At 39.5% G+C, this 24,203-nt stretch overlaps 1 protein-coding gene across 1 annotated transcript; it reads left to right on the forward strand.

Annotated features, from left to right (window-relative positions):
* Positions 1-783: 783 nt before the first annotated feature.
* LOC308100520 (uncharacterized protein) lies at positions 784-23,575 on the forward strand (the record flags this gene model as incomplete). The annotated part of the gene is made up of 5 exons (XM_080449586.1): positions 784-875; positions 4,749-4,923; positions 5,351-6,034; positions 6,492-7,127; positions 23,514-23,575. The coding sequence occupies exons 2-5, from the start codon at positions 4,797-4,799 to the stop codon at positions 23,573-23,575; spliced, it is 1,509 nt and encodes a 502-aa protein (XP_080305712.1). The 5' UTR covers positions 784-875; positions 4,749-4,796.
* Positions 23,576-24,203: the final 628 nt, after the last annotated feature.

The raw sequence follows: 24,203 nt of genomic DNA on the forward strand, positions 1-24,203 counted from the left end.
TCCAGTGTCCACTGTTGTCTGAAAACGGCACTTTTCTGACCTCTGACCTCACTGGACGGTCCGCCACACTTTTTTTTACACCTCTCGGGCTTATCCGAGAGTTTGGCGTTGTAGGGGAGGTGTCCCCGCACGTGTGCGTATGTCAGAAGTGTCGGCAGTGTCCGCCGGCGCCTGTCCAGTGTCCACTGTTGTCTGAAAACGGCACTTTTCTGACCTCTGACCTCACTGGACGGTCCGCCACACTTTTTTTTACACCTCTCGGGCTTATCCGAGAGTGTGGCGTTGTAGGGGAGGTGTCCCCGCACGCGTGCGTATGTCAGAAGTGTCGGCAGTGTCCACCGGCGCCTGTCCAGTGTCCACTGTTGTCTGAAAACGGCACTTTTCTGACCTTTTCTGACCATTTATCCATTTAGATAAATTATTAATGTTTTAAAAACCGTTTTTGTTACACAGAAACATAATATGTGTTGTATAGAAACATAATATGTCGTTTACATGCTTAATTTATAGTTTTAATGTGCAAATTAACCGTTTTTCAATGGCTCCTTTTTGCTCTAGAGGGTACTCTTATTCTGAAGAGATCGTCCACCGGAAGTGTTATTGTTGCTCCGTTATCGTTGCTGACGGAACACTGCTGTTATTTCTGCTCACGGAACACAGCTGTTATTGCTGCTCACGGAACACAGCTGCTATTAGCTTTGTTGCTCACGGAACACAGCTTTAACAAGCTAACCACAAAACCACTAAAGTCTGCTGCATCGCTAAAGAAGCAACCTGGTCTAAGAAAGACTTTAAAAAAAAGCTAGTTCTAGGAAGGAAGTCAAGGAACCAACATCGGGCCACACAGATCTGTTCCAAGGGCTACGACATTAGAGGTACAGTTATCCAGTTTTTCTTTTACGATATTCTTTATTCAGTGGTGGAAAAAGTACTAATTTTTTTTTACATAAGTAAAAGTACCAATACTGCAATATAGAAATATTCTGTTACAATAAAAGTACGGATTTCAAAATGTACTTGAGTAAAAGTACCAACGTATTGGCATCAAATAAAGTACCAAAAGTAAAATTATGTCCCATTTCAAGTTTTCAAATGTATAAATATCTTTTTTAAATAGCCGATCTACAAGCTCACAATGCTTCGCATCGTGACGCATCTGCTATTTTAACGTATGTTTTGTTATAATAATCAAAATCTTCAAAGTAATTAGTAACTAAAGTTTTCAAATAATTGTAGTGGAAAAGTACAATATTCTTTCTCTGAGATGTAGTCGAGTAGAAGTAAAAATATTGGAAATTGGAAATACTCAAGTAAAGTACAAATACCTCAAAATTATAGTACAGCACTTAAGTAAATGTTCTTAGTTACTTTCCACCACTGGTATATGTATTCAGTGTTTTACCACCCGATCTACTATGAATCACCCCATTCAATGGAAGGGAATTACATCCAAATGTCCTCATTCTATGGGGTGGAATTGTAGGTGGTTTTACAATATTATTTATTTCCAAAGCCATGCCTATGTTTATCATAGCATTCAGCGTTATTCTAACAAGCCTTGATATTTATTTGTAAGTATAATAAACCATGAGTTCATACATACCATAGAGTTAAATACATAGGCCTACAGGTGAATATTTTTCCAACAACCAACACAGTATCATTCTGTGAAGGTTTTTCTCAAAGTTTCTTCTAGTTATTACACTGTTTGTTGATGATGTTTTTGCATGATGACATTTACTGTTTATGGTTCTATTTCATTGTTTTTCTTCCGATTCATAAATGGTTAAAAGTGTTATTGTGAAACACAGGTCTATTTTTCATGTAAAGAATGTGTGTGACGAGTTTCGGTCGTTTGTTTACCCTCCCACATTATCACATTAGCAAACTAGAGATAATTGAAAGTCCACATATAATGACAAATAGTGCCAACAAAATGTAACATTGATTGATTGACTTTATTGAGTAAGACATCATGTGCTTTATTTAGTAAGACATGAGAAACAGTACATGGAAGTACAATTCACAATACAAGGTCTACTTTCAACAACTTTTTCCACCACTGCCTCTGGTGCTATGCAGGAGTGTAAAGTAACTAAGTACATTTACTCAAGTACTGTACTTAAGTACAATTTGGAGGTCTTTTTTACTTTACTGGAGTATTTCCAATTGTCTATACTTTTACTTCTACTCCACTACATCTGGGAGGCAAATATTGTACCTTTACTCCACTACAATTATTGAAAAAACTTTAGTTACTAGTTACTTTGCAGATATAAATTATAACATTATAAAACATACATTAACCACTTCAGACTCATTTTTTACCTAGGCTATTTGAAAATAGCCTAGGCAACGCGTTGCATCGCGACGCGTTGTGAGCTTGTAGATCTGCTATTTTCAAACAATTTAGTAGCCTACTTTTACTTTTGGTATATTTTGATACCAATACTTTTGTACTTTTACTCAAGTACATTTTTAATTCCAGACTTTTACTTGTAACAAAGTACTTCTACATTGCAGTATTGATACTTTTACTTAAGTAAAACATTTGAGTACTTTTCCCACCACTGGTGTGTGGCCTTGTTTTTGCTGCTGGCTTAAGAATAAAGGACAAAAGAAACGAGATAATACAATTGTAGTTCCAATGAGTTTCCTGGTCATTTTGGTGGGACATGTACACTGGCAGACACTCACAACTAAAATAGTATTTAGAGAACTGGTCACTCGTACATTTACTGTATGTGAAATGGTTATTGTGAAACATATGTCAGTGGGAAAATGTGTATATATGTACACAGAAAAATACTTCAGCACACTGCAGCAAACTGGTTGTTTGGGGGATTTTCTAGCATGAATGAAAGCCTCTTGATTTCGTGGTGAAGTGAGACATCTTGTGGCCAACGTCTAGTGTTACATTATGAGAAACTGGTTTGTTGCTGAAATTACTACTCTTCTACTACACTATTCTTCTAATATACTATTCTTCTACTACACTATTCTTCTACTACACTGTTCTTATCACTGGTGGATCAGTTGAGCCTTCTCTGCATGGAAAGGCTAATTATTTTTTGTTAATTCATCGATCTTTAAGTTGTATACTACAGCAATCAAAAATTAACAGCTTGGTGAGCCCCAAACACTTTTTATTGGATTTCTTTTTCAAATTGATATTTGATTATCACCGTCAGAACGCTCGCTCGTTGGCAGTGCGGATGCGGTAAGGGAACGAGGCTTCTCCTCACCTACTTTCCTTTTTGATAAAGCTTGTAGTTACTGCTGATACAGGCTTGACTTGGACTAACCCTTAGTTATGTTAATATATAGATTTAGACCAGCAGCTCCCAACCATTTCCCAACTCGAAAATCTCAGAAGCGTTGGTGGCCCACCCATCTGAGCACATAACACAGCTGCCATGTTAATTAAGTGGTCAGATGGGAGGGCTGTGCATTTTCAGAGCATGTTTATTTGGCAGTTATTTGGGGGCCCACTTGTAAAACCTCAGCCCACAGGTTGTGAGTTTGTAGATCTTCTATTTTTGGCAAAGATATGTAGTATAGAGCCAAAACAGGAGGGGGCCGATATAGAGGGGTCTTCAAGACAGGGTCCTCAGAGATACTGCAGGGGGCCGCCAAATCTTTGTGAGATAGGGACTTAATTTTTACATTAACCACTGAACCCTCGCAGCCCTATTCTGAGGGGAACATTAGCCGAAAATAGCAGATCTACAAGCTCTTATAGATCGGCTATTTTTGGCGAAGAGGTGTCCAGGGAAATAAGAGCAGACCAGGCAAGTACAAAGCCAATGGTCAAGTTTACAAAGTATTGAGGGTTTAAGTGGTTACATGTCTGAAAACACACAGTTCCAATGAATCCAATGTGTAGTGGGGGTCCCTGCTTCATCTCTCTCTCAGCTAAGTGGTCCTTGGCCTGAAAAACGTTGAAGACCCCTGGTTTAAGTGGTTAAGCTACTCCAACCAACAGCTGATTTATACAGTTGCATGCTGTGTCGTGCACCGTAAATAACCAGTATACGAGCTCAAAAGACATAATTTGTAGATCAGCCATTTCCAGTGTGTCAACCGGTGGAAAATTAGATTTTAATTTGTTTTGGTTTTATTTTGGTTTATTAGTCGATTTTGTGTTGCATTTTCCATAGTTATTTTTTAATGGATTTTTTTAATGTGTGAAATTATTGTTTCTTGATGACAAAAAAAAGTCTTAAAATTCTTTAAAAGTTTGATGTTTTGTTTAAAAACGTAATGTGAACTTCAAAATCATGACTAATTCATTGGGAGTTTTGTTTTATTTAAAAAAAATCGATGTTTTCCTGTTTATCCTAACCAGCATTTATGGGGTTAACATTCTGCTAGGAAAGGAGAGTGGAGTTCAGTGTGTTTCTTCACGGAGGAGAGAGAGGGAGGGAGGGACACAGAACTACAGAGGGAACGTTAATTCAGAGTAGCCCCGGCCCCCGGGTAGCTATGCATTGTTGTTTTTTTTGTTTTAGTACAGTACTAAAGTAAATGTTCTTCGTTACTGTACACCACTGATAGAGCATAATGTTGCTGTCGGGCAAAAATCTCTTTCCATATTCTTAACTACCTGACGTTTCCAGCCGCAGTTCGAGCTTGTAGATCCACTACTTTTGCTGTTTTTGAATTTGAATCCTGAATGGTAACAGTTTTGGACATATGAGGTTTCCAGCCGACAGAGACGATAAATAATGTGGGTGTCTTCTTATCAGTCATCAGATGCAGAGGACGAGGTTGACAGAAAACTCCAAACTGTGAAGATGGAGACCATAGAGACTGACCAGGACATGTTCCAGACTGTGAAGATGGAGACCATAGAGACTGACCAGAACATGTTCCAGACTGTGAAGATGGAGACCATAGAGACTGACCAGGACATGTTCACAGGTACAGTCAGTGGTAATACTGCAATGTAGAAATAATCTGTTACAAGTAAAAGTCCGGAATTAAACATTTAGTACAAAAGTATTGGTATTAAAATGTACTTAAAGTGTACCAAAAGTAGAGAGTACTCATTGTGCAGAATGTCCTGTTTCACAAGTTTTTAAATGTATTAAAATGCTTAGATGTATTAAAATAGCACACAATGCATCGCATCACAACGCATTGTGAGCTTCTAGATCAGCTATTTTCAAATTGCCGAAATGTATATAAGGATGAAGTTAATTTATGTGTGGTACCCCCAAGAGAGTATGACCCCATTTATATTTATACACACACACACACACATGCACACGCACACGCACACGCACACGCACACGCACACGCACACACACAGACTCTGCTGACGTTACCTCCTCTCTCCTCCTTTTAGATCTCTCACTCCTTCCTGTGTTTAAAGACGAGGTTTCCCCTGAACAGCAGGAGAGGAGCCTCAGTCTGGTCCAGGTGAAACCAGAACCTCTGCAGATTAAAGAGGAACAGCAGGAGAGTTGCCTCAGTCTGGTCCAGGTAAAACTAGAACCTCTGGAGATTAAAGAGGAACAGCAGGAGAGTTGCCCCAGTCTGGTCCAGGTAAAACTAGAACCTCTGGAGATACAGGTTAAAGAGGAACAGCAGGAGAGGAGCCCCAGTGAGATCCAAGACGGACCAGAGCCTCCACAGATTAAAAAGGAGGAGCTACTGCAAAGGTCAAAGGAGGCTAATGAGTCAACTGAACACATGAAATCACAAGCTGATGTCGAGGACTGTGGGACATCACAGCCAACTAGAGATGACCAGCTCCTCTCTTCAGACTGCTCTGAATCTGACACTGAAGACAGTGATGAGTGGACTTCGCCCTGTTCTGAATCTGACATTGAAGACAGTGACTGGGAGGAGACCGGGGAAGGTCAGTCAGCTTTAAACAAACTGAAGTCACACAAGACACCAAATGTGGAAGGGCGACGATTGTCTTTGAGCAACAAGCTGTCCCAGAACCTGAAATCATCAAAACAAACTCCATCCATGAGGAGTCACACAGGGAGTTATCTGAAACGACACATGAAGACTGATACAGGTAAATAAAATAAAAATATTTACATCTATTCTAACAGTTTGTAAAAGAAGCTTCCTCAAAAGGCTCATCTGAGATGCACATGAACAACGTTCAACCATAGGGACTCATACAGTAAAATTAAACGCATTATTTGTAGTTTGTGGCAATTCACACTAGAGAGAAATCTGTAATTTGAACATTAACATTATTTCTTTCAAAGAAGCTATTTGAGGTGACACGTGATATCTCACAAAAACAAATGTGTATGTTTGTGCTCCCCTTGACTTTGCTTAATTTTCATGCAACAATGTGATCTTTCAAGGGTTGAGGTGGACCAGAACATAAAACAAATGTGAGAATGAGGAGTTACATTCAATGCTAGGTCCCTGTCTGAAACTGTTGATCAATGTCTAGTTATGCCTGACTCTCTCTGTCTCTCTCTCTCTCTGTCTGTCTGTTTGTCTCTCTCTCACCTCAGCAGCCTGCCAGCCAATCATCAGCTCTGTAACCAGCCTGAAACAATTAGACACAGACAAACCAGCATGCTACAATCGTCAACAGTTTACCGAGACACGCCAGCGTGTCCACACTTTAAAAAAACCTTTACACTGTAACGGTTGTGACAAGAGTTTCAGTGCGCCAAGTGCCCTGAAGATACACCAGCGAGTCCACACTGGAGAAAAACCTTTCCAATGTAACCGGTGTGACAAGAGTTTCAATCAGTCCGGTGCCCTGACGACACACCTGCGAGTCCACACTGGAGAAAAACCTTTCCACTGCAATACGTGTAACAAAGGGTTCCGTTCGCCAAGTCACCTGAAATCACACATGCTTGTCCACACCGGAGAAAAACCTTTCCACTGTAATAAATGTGACAAGAGTTTCAGTCAGCCACATCACCTGAAACTACACATGCATCACCACACCGGAGTAAAACCTTTCCTCTGTGACCAGTGTGACAAGAGTTTCCGCCAGTCAAATGAGCTGAAGATACACCAGCGAGTCCACACTGGAGAAACACCTTTCCTCTGTAACCAGTGTAACAAGAGTTTCAGTCAGTCCAGTGCCTTGAAGATACACCAACGAGTCCACATTGGGGAAAAACCTTTCCACTGTAAACAATGTGACAAGAGTTTCAGTGTGTCATATCACCTGAAGAGGCACTTGAGTACCCACACTGGAGAAAAACCTTTCCCCTGTAAACATTGTGACAAGAGTTTCAGTGAGTCATATCAACTGAAGAAACACTTAGAGGCCCACACTGGAGAAAAAAGGTTCCACTGTAATGAATGTGACAAGAGTTTCCGTCAGCCACATAACCTGAAACAACACATGCGTCTCCACACTGGAGAAAGACCTTTCCACTGTAATAAATGCGACAAGAGTTTCACTTATGCATGTTACCTGAAGAAGCACATGCGTACCCACACAAAACCTTTCCACTGTAAACCATGTGGCAAGAGTTTCAGTGATCCAAAAACCATGAAGAGACACCAGCGTATGCACACCAAGGGGAAATCATCTCCACTGTAAACAGTGTGAGAATAAACCAGCTGTATGTTGGTGGGGAAGATGGTTACACAAGCGACATATGGATATTGATACTATTTAACGATAAGAGAGAAAATAGAAATATATAATTTAAAGAGCCTGTAAACAGGAAATGCCCTGTTTTGGGCATTTCTTGCTGAGAGCAGTTTTCTGGGCGGGGCTAAACACCTCACCTGATGACACGCTCAGATGAGTGTCCATGATGTCATCTGATGGAAGAACAGTGGTGTAGTTAGGAATTATGCCAAGGTACACCAAAATAATCATTTCACTGCCTTTTCTTTTTTTACATTTCCTACAACAAATTAAGATTTTTTATTTTATTTTTTTATTATCCCGAATGTTGTGTTTGAAATAGGGCTCACGTCACAAATTCACAATGCATTTTAAGTTTGGCTCCCGGGGAGACACCAAATGTCTCTCGAGTCTCGAGCTGAAAAACATTTGGGAACCCTGTTCTACACCCTCCACAGTCCAACAGTAGGAGTTAGCAGCAACAGGGACATAGTGTTGCTGTCGGGCAGAAACCTCTTATCTCCATATTTTAACTTTTTATGCTTTTTCGTAAATTAACGCTATGCTTGATCATACTACAGCGTCACTCAAAAGTAGCAGATCTACAAGCTCTCCTACTTTTGCTATTTTTAAAATTTGAATCCTGAAAAGTACGTTTGAACATATTAAAATTGAGGAGAAAATGGCAGTTAGAAAAATAAATGAATGTATGTAATTCTATTGATCCAATTATCCATACCAAATACAGACAGTATTGCTATTATTATGCCAACAATGAATTGAATCACCAATAGTTTAGACACCCTGATGATGGCTGTGTACTACAACGCGTACAGTGTGCACTATATTTTATTATTCATGCCTATGCATTAGCCATACAATACAATAAAGGCTTTTTAATTTTTCCACAAGAGTGCCCTGGTCTTTCCCTTTCTTTGCCACATAACTTTGTCACCCAATTGTATGGAAGAGCACCTTGTTTTGGAATTTTACCTTTTGTCCCATGTTTTATAAATGTCGGAACATTTGTTTGAACAACTAAATCTTCCCCGCCCCAACAGTAAGTCCACTTGACGTAAATATGTCCAAATAATGTGCAAATAAGTTTCGCTTTCTATTCAGTTAGGTGTGCTCGTCATGTTTTTGAATTTGGTCACAGATCAGCAAGTTCACACACATTTTGTCAATGTTTTATCATTAATTATAATAGCTAAATAAATTCAATTTCCCTCATGTAACCCCTGTAGTTCCTCTGTGTACCTCTTAGTCCGTGAGCCAGGACCCCAAAAATGGGGTCATCATTACCATCTGGGGGGATTAATTCTCATAGTGATTTTTGGGTAGGTATACACCCCTAGAGCTAGGAAAAATGTGATAGCCTTGCATCGGTGGTAGCTATCTGTGTGTTATCACTCCTTTTATAACCACAAGCCAAAACACAGTTTTCAAAATCCGAATGAAGCATTCTACTTCAAACTGATGGTTCTCTCTTATTATTGACCCTCTCTCTCTGAAAAATGGTTGGGATAAAGCTCAGACTATATATTGTCCAGAAAGGTTGTTAAAATTTGCATATCTAGAATATTTTTCTATTACAGGCAGTGACAACATAGTGACTATATGTGACATAAGATGTACTTTGGTTTTAATGAAAGATGGAACACAAAGGGTTCCTTTGTAAATTACCTATAGATTTAAAATCATGTTTACATACATAGATTCTAAGGAAATGTATTATGAAATTCAATAAACAGAATATATTGCAATGGGTAAGAAAATATCCAAAATGGCCACTAAACACACACCTGGCAATTTTTTACTTTTAATCTGCTTGTCTTAGAATACCTCTGTTTAATACCTATTTTTTTAGGGTTTTCATATGTAGAATCCATTCCTGATGTTATTTATTTAATATCAGGTCAAAGGTCAGGTCAAGGTTAAAATTGACCTCTGGGAGAACAACAAATGGAAACAACTTGATGAACATTCATGGTTCACTATTCATGATTTTGTTTTGTGAAAAGTGTCATTAACATGTCACAAGAACTGGTATTCATAATAACATGAATGTAAAATGATATAATCTAATGTCAAATATGTATCTTTTGGAACTACATCTGTATTCTCCAACCCACATCCTGTTCTACCTCATCCTTACAAGTATCCTCCTTATTAACATCACTCCTCATCTGTAGCTTGAACATGTCATCAGTAACCATCTTCACCAGAGCAGTTACAGTACATCAGTGATGTACTTCTCACTCTCTGTGCCCTAAATTGATATTGCACCATGTCACATAGCTCTGACGGTGGGGTCACCCTTAGCAATGACAGGAACAAGAATATCCTAGATCTCCTATCCAAATTTTGTGACATCAAACGACTTGTCAGGTGGGGCTTGGTGGTCTGCCACTTTCCACAACATCACTTGTAAATAAATGAGCCCACATGTGGTGCAACAGGTTGGTCGGTGTTGGAGGAAGGGCCATTGACTTGTGGCACCCACCTCACCCAGCACATCAGGGTAGCCTGGGAAGTTCCCTGCCAGCAAAGTGTAGTGTGCTCTGATCTTGCCTTTGTCATACATATAAGACTGTCCCATCCCAATGCTCCATCTATACTTTACACTGTAGGTCCACCTGATACACCCCAATACACAGCATACAACAATACAAGAACATCAGTGTAATCACTGAGCATGTGTATCACACCCTTTCCAGAGATGGCTGCATCAGGGATATAGGAACTCATGGTGATGTCTGCCTCATCATGACTAAATGCTCAACGGCTTCTGCTTAATGTTCTTACTCTTCATGATGACATCTCATGTGGGTAAAGGACATTACTATTCACAACAGCATGGGGGCAAATTAGCCAAGGATGGGATTGAAGAGATGATCTTTCTGTGTGTGAGGAATCCTACACCCCAATATTTTATGACCAAGACACACCAGTGCTTCAACTCTCCCTCTGTTTCTGCACATTTTGGGGAAGGCTTCAGTCCACTCCACTCACATGCATCATGACAGCATCTTTCCTGATCGTTATGGCAGTCTGCTCCCCAGACTGGTCAGCAGAGACAGTGATCCAGAATCCATCATGGTGCCGACAGACAAGGTCTAGCTTAGCCTCTATGCTATGGCATGGAGCACATGCATCTTCAGCAGGCACTGGGTTAGATATCAAGCACACTGCACATGGCCAGCATGGAAGAAGTGCTTCAGTCATGTGCTTCATGAGAGAAAAGGTGAAGTTAATGTCAATGTGTCTCCCTGCGCATTCAAACTGGTGGATGTGAAGTGTAGGAAGAAGTTGTCTACCCACTGTCAGCCAGTAGGATGGAGATGTGCAGTGTCCAGGTAGGCTACTGCTGTATCTGTTCAAATGTCTTTGGCCAAGTTGATAGAAACCACTTCAGAGTGCTGCTGATACACTCAGGACTGACCACTGAACTTGCCTGTCATGTTCTGCAACCACATGCATTTCCACTTCCAGTGCTGAACCTTGCATCAGTTTTGCAATGCAGCTGAAGAATGACTGTATAACATGCATCCCACCGGGATGCACAATTACATTATAGAGCTTATATACCTGCAAGGTGTCAACAAACGGCTCCATGTCAATTGTGAGGTGAATAGGGCCTGCTGTACATGTCAACCAGTGACCATATCTGCTGCCTGCTTGGACACCTGGTTGGACGATAAGGTGCGAGAGAGACCTTGACCTGACCTTTAGCACATAGGCCAAAGACTGACCAGCAAGTCAAAATATAACATTAGAAATAGATTCTACACCTATGAATGCCCCCCCCCCAGGTCCCCATATGAATCACGTTCACGAAGTTCACAGATTCCCTCACACAACTGCAATATTTTGTTGTTTTTAACATAATTTAGTACAATGGAACATCACCATGGGATGGACACCATCTTTGATTTGGCAATACAAAATTAACTGATGGTAATTTCACTGATTCAGCCATATTTCTTGAACCCTAAGACCTAGTTTTAGACACCAAAACCACCTTTCTAGGTTGAACAGTATCATAAAGCCATTTAAGCTCCTGGCAGTCATATTGGACGCCATCTTGAAAATGATGGCTTTACGAGAAATATAATTTCCTAGATTTTTTTGTATGTTCTTAAGCATGCCTAGACGTACCAGAACCAATTGAAAAACCTTTTGTATATTTTTTTTGGGGGGGTTAATAGTATGTTTTCATATATTGACCCATGTAATTTTCGCCTAGTGTTATAACATAAAATGCATGATAGCACCCATAAAGCTACCATTGGTGCAAGGCTATCACATGTTTTCTAACTCTAGACATGCATACCTTGACAAAAATCACTATGAGCATTAATCCCCTCAGATGGTAATGACCAACCCCCCTGGCTCACGGACTATCTAGGGGTACATGGAGAAACACTGCTGTCATATCATCACTGTTAGACCGTGTATGTCCAAAACAGTTCCTTTTAAGAAAAATAGAAAATAACCTGTGTTCCAATGTAGTTTTTTCAGTCACAATATCTTGTTCATACTTTTGTGGCTTAAAATGAAACCCACAGCCACACTTAACCACTTGGCTCTGCAAGCTCACAACGCGACACATTGTGAGCTTGTATATCTGCTATTTTCACTATCTTTGTTTTACACTGTAATATGACAAAGTAAGCCATTAATTTACAAAAAAACATAAAAAGTAAAAATTTGGAGATTACAGGTGAATATTTTTCCAACAACCAACACATATCATTTCTGTGAATGTTTTTCTCAAAGTTTCTTCTAGTTATTACACTGTTTGTTGTTGATGTTTTTGCACGACGACATAGGCTACTGTTTATGGTTCTATCTCATTGTTTTTCTTTCGCTTCATAAAAGGTTTAAAGTGTTATTGTGAAACACATGGGCCTATTTTTCATGTAAAGAACTTGTGTGACGAGTTTCGGTCGTTTGTTTACCCTCCCACATTATAACATTAGCAAACTAGAGATAATTGAGAGTCCACATTACTACTGACAAATAGTGCCAACAAAATGTAACTTTGATTGATTTACTTTATTTAGAGAAACAGACAGTACATGGAAGTACAATTCACAATACAAGGTCTACTTTCAACAACCTTTTCCACCACTGCCTCTGGTGCTGCAGGGGTGTAAAGTAACTAAGTACATTTACTCAAGTACTGTACTTTTTCTTCTTCTCCGCTACATCTGGGAGGCAAATATTGTACTTTTACAACACTACACTTATTTGAAAACTTTAGATAGGCCTACTAGTTACTTTGCAGATATAAATTATTACATTATAAAACATACATTAACCACTTTAGCCTTATTTTATACCTAGGCTATTTGAAAATAGCCGATCTACAACCTTAGCCTACAACGCGTTGCAAGCTTGTAGACCCGCTATTTTCAAACAATTTAGTACTTTAACTTTTGATACTTTAAGTACATTTTGATACCAATACTTTTGTACTTTTACTCAAGTAAATGTTTAATTCCGGACTTTTTATACTTGTAACAAAGTACTTCTACACTGCAGTATTGATACTTTGATTTAAGTAACACATTTGAGTACTTTTCCCACCATGCTATGTGGCCTTGTTTTTGCTGCTGGCTTAAGAATAAAGGACATAAAAGAAACGAGAGAAATTGACAATTCTTGTTCCAATGTGAGTGCCTGGTCAATTTGGTGGGACATAGGCTACACTGGCAGACACTCACAACTAAAATAGTATTTAGAGAAGTGATCACTCGTACATTTACTGTATGTGAAATGGTTATTGTGAAACATATGTCAGTGGAAATGTGTATATGTACACAGACAAATAGGTTTTTTTTTTTTTGTTAAAGTCTTGATGGTCACACACTCACACTGCAGCAAACTGGTTGTTTGGGGGGATTTTCTAGCACGAATGAAAGCCTCTTGATTTCGTGGTGAAGTGAGACATCTTGTGGCCAAAGTCAAGTGTTACATGGTTTGTCGCTGATGTAAATTACTATTCTTCTACTACACCATTCTTCTACTATACTATTCTTCTACTATACTATTCTTCTACTACACTGTTAATTCATCAATTTTTAAGTTGTATACTACAGCAATCAAACATTAACAGCTTGGTGAGCTCAGTGACCTCTACTGGTCAGACCACTCTACCGCCCCAAACACTTTTAATTGGATTTCCCCCCCCAAATTGATATTTGATTATCGCCGTCAGAACGCTCGCTCGTTGGCAGTGCGGATGCGGTAAGGGAACGAGGCTTCTCCTCACCTACTTTCCTTTTTTATAAAGCTTGTAGTTACGGCTGACACAGGCTTGACTTTGACTAACCCTTAGTTATGTTGCCATATAGATTTAGACCAGCAGCTCCCAACCATTTCCCAACTAGAAAATCTCAGAAGCGTTGGTGGCCCACCCATCTGACCACATAACACAGCTGCCATGTTAATTAAGTGGTCAGATGGGAGGGCTGTGCATTTTCAGAGCATGTTTATTTGGCAGTTATTTGGGGGCCCACTTGTAAAACCTTGTAAGCCAGTGGGCCCTGGCCCACAGGTTGTGAGTTTGTAGATCTTCTATTTTTGGCAAAGAGATGTAGTATAGAGCCAAAACAGGAGGGGACCAATATAGAGCCAACTAAGTATATACAGTAGGGTTTAAGTCATGGGGTCTTCAAGAGAGGGTCCTCAGAGATACTGCAGGGGGGGGTGCCAAATCTTTGTGAGATGAGGACTTAATTAATTTATTTTTACATTAACCACTGAACCCTCGCAGCCCTATTCTGAGGGGAACATTAGCCGAAAATAGCAGATCTACAAGCTCTTGTAGAGCGGCTATTTTTGGTGCCTGTTCAGTGGATGAGGGGAACTTTAGAACATAGCGTGAACCACGTCCAGTGAAGCCCACTGTCTGGTATAAAGCAGTGCCGGTGACTGACTGGTGAGTGCTGGTGTATCGGGGGAGACATGTGGTTGTCTACACCAATGTTTCCCCAATATACACCGTTATATATCGTATTTTCATTTTTACATTTACTACAACAAATGAAGAAAGTTTTCTTTTTTTTCTTTTATCCCGAATGTTTTGCAAATTTTCTTAAATTGTGTTTTAAATGGGGCTCATGTCACTTATTCACAATGTATTTTAAGTTTGGCTCCCAGGGAGACGCCAAATTTCTCGTTTGAGTCTCAAGCTGAAAAACGTTTCTACACCCTCCACAGTCCAACAGTAGGAGTTAGCAGCAACAGGGACAAAGCTTTGCTCTCGGGTAGAAACCGCTTATCTCCATGTTTTAACTTTTTGGGGTTTTTCGTAAATTAATGCTCCGCTTGATCATACGTCACACAAAAGCATCAAAAGTTAGCAGATCTACAAGCTCTGCTACTTTTGCTATTTTTTTTTATTTGAATCCCTAAAAGTAAGTTTTTCCATTCGACAGAGACGATATGGAGGATTGACTAAACTGAAGAGAAAATGGCTGTTAGAAAAGTGAATGTATGTAATTCTATTAATCCAATAATCCATACCAAATGCAGACAGTATTGCTATTATTATGCCAACAAAGAAATGAATCACCATTAGTTTAGACACCCTGATGATGGCTGTGTGCTGCAACGTGTACAGTAGGTGCACTATATATCTTTTTTATTCTTGCCTATGCATTAGCCATACAATACAATAAAGGTTTTTTAATTGTTCCACAAGAGTGCCCTGGTCTTTCCCTTTCTTTGCCACACCCCAACACACCCAATTGTATGGAAGAGCACCTTGTTTTATTTTACCTTGTTTACTTGTTTTTTTCGTACATGTTTTATAAATGTCGGAAAAATCTGTTTAAACAACCAAATCTTCCCCGCCCCAAAAGTAAGTCCACTTGATGTAAATATGTTCAAATAATGTGCAATAAGTATTGCTTTCTATTCAGTTACAGCTGCGCTTCACGTTGGTTAAATTTGGTTTTACAGATCACAGATCAGCAGGTTCACACATATTGTGTCAATGTTTTATCATTATTAATCATAACAGCTAAATAAATTATTCAATTTCTCTAATGTAACCCCTGTAGTTCCTCTGTGTACATCTAGGGGTACATTGAGAAACACTGCTGTCATATCATCACTGTTGAGTGGAAACCTTGTATGTCCAAAACCGTTACTTTTCAGAAAATGGAAAAAAAATAGCCTTTGTTCCAATCGATCCAATGTAGTTATTTTTGTCACAAGATCTTGTTAATACTTTTCACTGTGGCTTAAAATGAAACCCACAGACACACTTAACCACTTGGCTCTACAATCTCACAACATGACACATTGTGAGCTTGTATATCTGCTATTTCTGCTATCTTTGTGTTGCACTGTAGTATGACAAAGTAGGGGATTGATTTACAAAAAAAACATTGGCCACACCTCCAGGTCTTAAAGTTGCAGTTCACCCATCCAAACTTGGTCAGAAATATAAATGTTTGATCAATAATGGCCCTGTCAGGTATTTTTCTCTCCCAAAAAACATTTATAAAGGAGTTTTATAGCACATTGAACGTGGCTCTGTCTGTGCCCTCATTAATAATTCCAGGATCCATTTATTATGCCAATTGTGCCACGCCTGCAGGAACAACCTCTCATGAATATGCCTAAGTTCCACGTCACTGGAATCAACATGCAGAACCCCTCCCCCGCCCAAAAAATAATCATAATGATAATAATAAGTAGAAGAAGAATAAATAAACACATCTCGGTCACTCATGTAGGCTAGCTATATGGCAAAATGCAATATTAGACCAATTATGCCTCATCAGGGCTCAACATTTTGAATATACTTTTTAATGTATGTTGTTTATTAATTAGAATGTCTAACTTATAAATACATTGCAATGTAAATATAGCTACAGTACCTAGTTACAGTGTAGGCAGTGGAATACAGGTTGTGTTATTCTGTGCAAACTAAAATAACATGTGTAGAATTATGTCATATATAAACACAAACCTCCTCAAAACCCACAAGGCCAACCTACGTACCATGGGTGACCGGGCTTTCTGCTCGGCCGCCCCCTCCCTGTCCACTGTCCCCCCTCCCTGTCCACCTGAGAGCACCACAGTCGGTTGACTCCTTTAAGAGAGGACTAAAGGCCTACCTTTTTAGCAAAGCATTTTCTTAGCTACACTGGTTTTACCTCTAGGCTTTATGCCCCCATGTTTAATTGTTTTGTTTCAGTTTCTTAGTTGATGTTTTTTAATGGTGTGATGTTTCTGTTTTTATGCAATTGCTTTCTGTAGCACTTTCTTTGTAGATATTTTACAAATGGAAAGTGCATTATAAATAAAATCCATTATGATTATTATTATTATTATAGTGCCAGGAAAACTCAGCAGGGTTCATTGAGCCGATCTACAAGCACACAATGCGTAGCAGATGCGACGCGTTGTGAGCTTGTAAATTGGCGGTATTTGCTCCGGACACCGTTCAAGGAATCTGGAAGGCTATAAATCTGTCAACAGGCACGCACGCACACGAGCGAGCGAACTGCTGACTACATTATATTACGTGCGTCTATTTACTTCCTAGTACAAATTCCGCTTCCTATACTGTTACTGTCAGCGGTTCCGGTAGGAGACACAAAGGAGACTCTTTGTGTCTCCTACCGGAACCGCTGCCGGTCATCAAATTATTGACATAGGAATGCGACAAAAACTAAAACATATCCATGAACTCAAGTCTCCATGGAGTGACTAATCGATAGAAAAAAAAGTCATTTTGGGGATGAACTATCCCTTAAAGTCATAAGACCTGGTACTTAAGACACGCAAAATAGGGCCCACTCTCTCTTGCTTGCAACTGAATGCATCTCAACACAGCAAGAAGCAACTTTTCACAAGCAGCGATGCACTCCCTCGCCAAAGGTTGAGAACGACTATAATGAAATTTAGAAAAGCTCCTGCATTTCAAAAGACTACTTATTTAGACCAGTGGTGCTCAAATGCTTTAATTTCAAAGACCCACAGTATTAGTATGCAATCTATGCATTAGGTCACAGATCCCCATAACTCTGAGTGTCCAAATGGAACCATATATAGACCCATGTCAGTGTCAATTTGAATTAAGAAAAAAAATCCCCCATGACATCATCGGTAGGCAGGTTTGGTCATTTCAAACACGATTCCTAGATAAAAAATGGGAGATCCGGGCACTCAGAGTTAAAAGAGGGAGCGGCATTTATTAAACCAACATGTTTCAACCACAAGCGTCTTCATCAGGGCTGAATGAATACAAAACAACCGACTCTCATTATATATGGCTGGATTAGAACAATGTGGGCAATGCATACATTTGTAGGTAGGTTACCAGTAGGTTTGTTAAGCCATGTTTCCTTTTTAGCAGGAGGATGGTATAGCTGTGGACCAATTTGTCACGTAATGTGGGAGCTATTCTAAATGAAAAAATGGGGGGTTCAGGGAACACTCTTTGGAGGGAGGGGTTGCTTTCAATAATGGACCAGTTGGACCTTATGATCTGTTGATTGTGTGGGGCAGCCGTGCTGTAAAGACAAAGAAGGTTGGGAAGTGTTAGTGCGCTTCCTTTTAGTCAACACATCTGGGCGATTTATTACAAATGCCTTGTTGCGCCCTCATGAAATGTTATCTGGCTTGTAACCGCTCTCCTTAAAACGGTTACTCATATCGGCTGCTTTTAATTCAAAGTCGCTGTCACAAATGCGACGTAACCTTTGAAATTGACCAAAAGGGATATTCTTAATCGAGTGTGGCGGGTGGAAAGAGTCAGCTCACAAAAGAGTGTTCCTTGAAATGTCCTTCCTATAGATAGTAGTATGAAAGTTACTAGAATCATCTTTGTAAATATACTGTAGCTAAATCCAAATTGATAGTTTTTGGCGAGTATTCCTTCAAAACCCGGATTAAATTTAACAGAAATGGAAATCCTCCAAATTACATGTCTTTTATGAATTACTTAAAGATCTCATGAGAAATTACAACATTGCCGTTAGAGAGCCAAGAACTAAACATTTGTCCACCCTGATCTCTAACAATCATCTCAATGCCAGAACTCTGTTCAAAACTATTGAATGTGTTATTGGTGCTCCCCAAAATCCTGATATGCCTGCTTCTTTTGAGCACTGTGAGAAATGTTTAATCTTTTTTACTGAAAATATGTATTTGATCAGATCACAGATGGACAACATCCAACCCCCCACACTTACCCCCAACTCTCATGGTCCCCCCAATGGTTTCTTCTCTTCCTTTGAAATAATAGAAACGCTTCTCTCAACCATCTCCCATGTGAAGTCTTCCTCCTGTAACCTAGACATCGTTCCCACTTGACTTCTGAAGCCGATCTGGATCTGTTCCATCCGATCTGTTCCATCCTTGTCCTGCTGGATTTAACTGCTGCCTTTAACACCATCGACCATGCAGTCCTCGTTAGCCGTCTGACGGTTGTGGGCATCTCTGGTGTGGCCCTCCGATGGTTCAGTTCCTATTTAAGTGGTAGACATTTTTCGGTCCCCATTGGGGATGTGTCATCATCCCTAGCCACCCTACATTGTGGGGTCCCCCAGGGATCGATTCTCGGCCCTATCCTTTTTTCCCTTTACATGCTCCCTTTAGGCGACATAATCAACATTCAATTCCATTGTTACACCGACGACACCCAGATTTACTTACCAATAACTCCGGACGACAAAGACAGTGTAGCCACCCTCCATAACTGTATAACCGACATCAAAAACTGGATGTTTAAAGGAATAGTTCACCCAAAAAATGACTTATTTTCTATCAATTACACACCCCATGAAGCCTTTAATTAATTTTTTTTCAGTTTTTTACGCATTCCTAACCCAATAATTTGATGACCTCCTGTGTTTCGGGTAGGGGACTCAAAGGAGACTTTTTGAGTCTCCTACCGGAAACACAGACGGGTACTGATGTCATAGTAACCACCATATTGATGACATCACTGATTAGATGACATCACAGAATAGCATCGTTTTAGGAAACGCTAGTTTGCGTTGACTGTCCTAGAACACAACGCATTGTAAGCTTGTAGATCTGCTATTTTTTTTAGATTTTATACATATGATACCTTGTGAAATGGGACATTCTGCATAATGAGTACATTTTTATTACCCAACTTTTAATTGTAACAGAGTGTTTCTAACATTGCAGTATTGATACTTTTACTTAAGTAAAACATTTGAGTACTCTTACCACCACTGGTGTGTGGCCTTGTTTTTGCTGCTGGCTTAAGAATAAAGGACAAAAGAAACGAGAGAAAGAATACAACTCTAGTTCCAATGTGAGTGCCTGGTCATTTTGGTGGGACATACACTGGCAGACACTCACAACTAAAATAGTATTTAGAGCAGTGGTTCTCAACCTGTTTGGGGGGGGGGGGGGGGATGACAGTGAAGTGACAACTGAATGACCTTTTTAATACCTAAAAATTTTAGCTATAAAAACCGGTCAAACAATGGCCAAATTGTCAAATAATATAAGAAAGAGGCAAACATTGTGAAAATAGCCGATCTACAAGCTCACAACGCGAGGCATTGTGAGCCTGTAGATCTGCTATTTTCACAATATTTAGCTGTGGAACCGAGTTAAACTAAATTGAATGTCTCATCTCTACATTCCAACTGCTTTTCAGGGTGGGGGATCCCCTGTTCAAATATGATTATTTTGGGGGTCACGGCCTGAAAAGGTTGAGAACCACTGATTTAGAGAAGTGGTCACACGTACATTTACTGTATGTGAAATGGTTATTGTGAAAGAAATTATCAGTGAAAATGTATATAGAAAAAAAACTTTTTTGGTAAACTGTTCTTGATGGTCACACTGCAGCCAACTGGTTTGGGGGATTTTCTAGCATGAATGAAAGCCTCTTCATTTCGTGGTGAAGTGAGACATCTTGTGGCGTTTTGAGAAACTGGTTTGTTGCTGATGTAAATTACTATTCTTCTACAGTGGTTCTCAACCTGTGGGTCGGGACCCCCAGAGGGGTCCCCACATGATTGTGGGGGAGTCCCCAGATGACAGTAAAGTGACAATTTAAGGAATTTAAAACCTTTTAATACCTCAAAAAGAAATAAAAGAAAAGCTAGTGGAGCTCTATTGTAATGACGTCACTGGCCAAACATTGGCCAAACAATATAAGAAAGAGGCTAAGATTGTGAAAATATTTATCAGTGGAACCAAAAATGTAATGCCTCAACTCCTACATTCCAAGTGATTATCAGGGTGGGGGGCCCCCAGTTCAAATATGAATATTTTGGGGTGTCATGGCCTGAAAAGGTTGAGAACCACTATAGCCTACTATTCTTCTACTATACTATTCTTCTAAAAAAATCATTTGAAAATAGTCGATCTACAAGATCACAATGCGTCACATCGCGAGTCGCGACTCATTGTAAGCTTGTAGATCGGCTATTTTCAGATAGCCAAAGTTTAAACAGGGCTGAAGTGGTTCATGTATGTTTTGTAATAATATTCAAAACCTACAAAGTAACTAACCAAACATTTCAAATCATTGTATAGAGTAAAAGTACAATATTTGTCTCTGAGATTTAGTGGAGAAAGTACAAGTATAGAAAATAGGAAATACTCCGGTAAAGTAAAAGTACCTCAATATTGTACTTAAGTACAGTACATGATGTAGTTACTTTACACCACTGCTATTCTTCTACTATACTGCTCTAAACAGTGGTGGATCAGTTGGGCCTTCTCTGCATGGAAAGGTCAATTATTTCTATTCAAATAAATTCAGTGATAATTATTTAGAATCATTTTTTAAAGTTGTATTTACTACAGCTTGGTGTTGAAAGTGTTTCGGGGACCATTGGCATGAAAAACGTTTGAGAACTACTGATTTTGAAGGCATTTGTAGAATCAGCCTCAGGTCTTAATGGGTTTAATATATATATATAGCCAATCATCGAAATCAGTTTAACCACTTTACATCCAAGCTCACAATATGTCACGATGTGAGCTTGCAGATTAACACATATTTTGTTTATCTTTTTACTTTATAACAAGACAAATCTTGTATGCATACAATATTATGGGTGTCCCTTCTACAACATATTTCAGATGGGGGGGTCCGCGGCCACATACATATTTGGGGGTCCTTGACATGAAAGGTTTTGAGAACCACTGCATAGTAGGCTTACAATAACTATTCTAAAACAAATCGTATACATTTAGGTTTAATTACGCCACACTCATTCGTGTTTTTCCCCCTCATTCCTGGGTTCTTCATTTATTTTTCTCAGTGCAATGACATCATCAAGGTTATATTTTGTCAAAACAAGGTTCAAGGTTAAAGGTTGTACTTTATTGTTACATCTTGTGTACCGGTACATAAGAGTAAACTTATTTTGGTTCGGCTTCCTTCGGGCAATGCAGCAGCATAAGTAATAACAATAGAATAATGATAGTGTAGCCAGTCAGGAAATGTCCCTCCTGGCTACTGTGGAGATAGACAGGAAGTGGAAAACACACAGTCTAGGAAACAGGTGAATAAAAGCCACACTGAGCAGGGCCTTCTCCCTCTTTGGTCCCTGTTGTAGCAGGTTGCCTCTGCTCTGTGCAATGCCTCGGGTAGGTGTATATTGTAGATAATAGGTGAAAGTACATGTATATTTTACCTGCTTGAGACTGACCCTTTGTCACACCTTAGGCTCAGCTCTCCTGTGTTGCGCCTTCCACATGGGTTCTGTTCAAAAGTCAGACAGAGGTAATTGTCATTATTTTGTTTGTTTTATATATAGATCTGTTTTACAGTGTATTAATGTCTATCATTTGTTTATTTTGTAGACCATGACTGCCACTGCTGTTTTGTTATGTTTGGGTTTTGTTTTATATTTATTTCAGTTATTTTGTTTCCCCTAGAATTATTTAAGCTCCTCTTATACTGTTTTTATACTCAATTACTGTGAATAATAACCTTTTCTTCTCTCTTTGTTTCCGACTGCTACAGGTTTGGAGCAAGTGGCCTTCTGGACGGGTTAAGTGGCTAGGCTCACAGCGGTGCCCCCCCCCCCCCATTGGTATTTTGCAGTCAACCTTCTTTGCATGCTTTTGCTTTAATGTATTGAATGCCTTAGCTTCTCCTCTTAAGGTGTGTGTGTGTGTGTGTGTGTGTGTGTGTGTGTGTAGGGCACCTAGTCGTGCTAGGCCATATAATTCCCCGCCCTTCCTTGTGGCTACAGCCTACCATCCTGTGGTACTCTCTCCCTTTTCTAATTGCATTTTTTTAGTAGTGTATCAAGAGTATATAGCATCTATTTTATATATATATTAAACCATACCATACAATAAAATACTTTTATTTATTGATGAATTGTTGAATAAAAAAAATTGTAATCTTGGGGAAAATCCTTGTCGCAGTCCCATTTATTGTCACATGTGCATAAAAATAAAGAGAACTTGGTATGTTGTATACACCACCAGCTTTTTTTCTTCAGTAGCTGCCACCTAACTTTGTGTAAACAACTTCACAGTACATTCTTTATACAGCAGATAAGGTAAAGCAGGTGCAGTTCAGTTTAGTAGTGCAAGAAAAGGATGGATGGTTGGGCGGGGGGGGGGGCAGCTTAGCATTACCTTTGCCTTGGTTCTTTCTGGTTCTTGTCAGATCATTCATGTACCTGATTGTACGTGGAAACATCTCAAACAGTCTGTACATATGTAACCCATACAAATGTAACCCAGTTAAAAATAGGTGATGCTATAAATCAAGGGTCCCCAAATGTTTCAGGCCGTGACCCCCAAAATAATATTTGAACTGGGGACCCCCACCCTGGCAAGTGTTATGGAAATAATTTATATCCACTGGAGGTGAAGCTGATAAATGTTTTTGAGTCCAACAGCATCAAAAACTAGCATATTTCACTTGAATGTCCTGTCCCCCCCACAGCCCAAGAGGACCTGTACCCTGAGCTCAAACAATGCTCCTACCCTGTGTGGTGTCCCCTCTAAGCTCTTTTTAAAAGAAGTCCCTCTCATATATTTTCTCAGTCTTTACACCTCTCTCCCAAGCCACTGAAGCCAGGCCCAGCAAGAAACAATAGGCCTGATAGAAATGATAAATATATGACAGTCTAATATTGCCATAACACTACCACTTGGAATTTTAGGCATAATTAAAATTCCTTTTCCTTTTAACAGGTCGTTCATGAAAGTCCTTGCGGTCTTGTTTCCAATGAGCAATTGGGGTTAAGAGTCTTGCTCAGGGACAAATTTCATATCATCGGCACATATGCTGGGATAGCCTGGAATCGAACCTGGGGCAACCAGGGCCAGCTGGTTCCCTAGGCGGGCTCACTAACCACTCAGCTATGGCCGCCCCGATCACATTGAGTTTGACTCGGTTTCACAGAAATATTGTGAAAATAGCCGATCTACAAGCTCACAACGCCTCGCACTGCGAGGTGTTTTGTTTTAAAAAGCAATGTTTTCATTTTTACTTAAGTAAAATAATCAATACTGCATGTAGAAATACTCTGTTACAAGTAAGTCTGGAAAAAAAAAATTACTTGAGTAAAAGTACAAACGTATTGGCATTAAAATGTACTAAAGTACCAAAAGTAGAAAGTACTCATTATGC

This window comes from Gymnoscopelus braueri (genome assembly GCF_963280865.1).
Source record: "Gymnoscopelus braueri genome assembly, chromosome: 14".
Lineage (NCBI taxonomy): Eukaryota > Metazoa > Chordata > Actinopteri > Myctophiformes > Myctophidae > Gymnoscopelus > Gymnoscopelus braueri.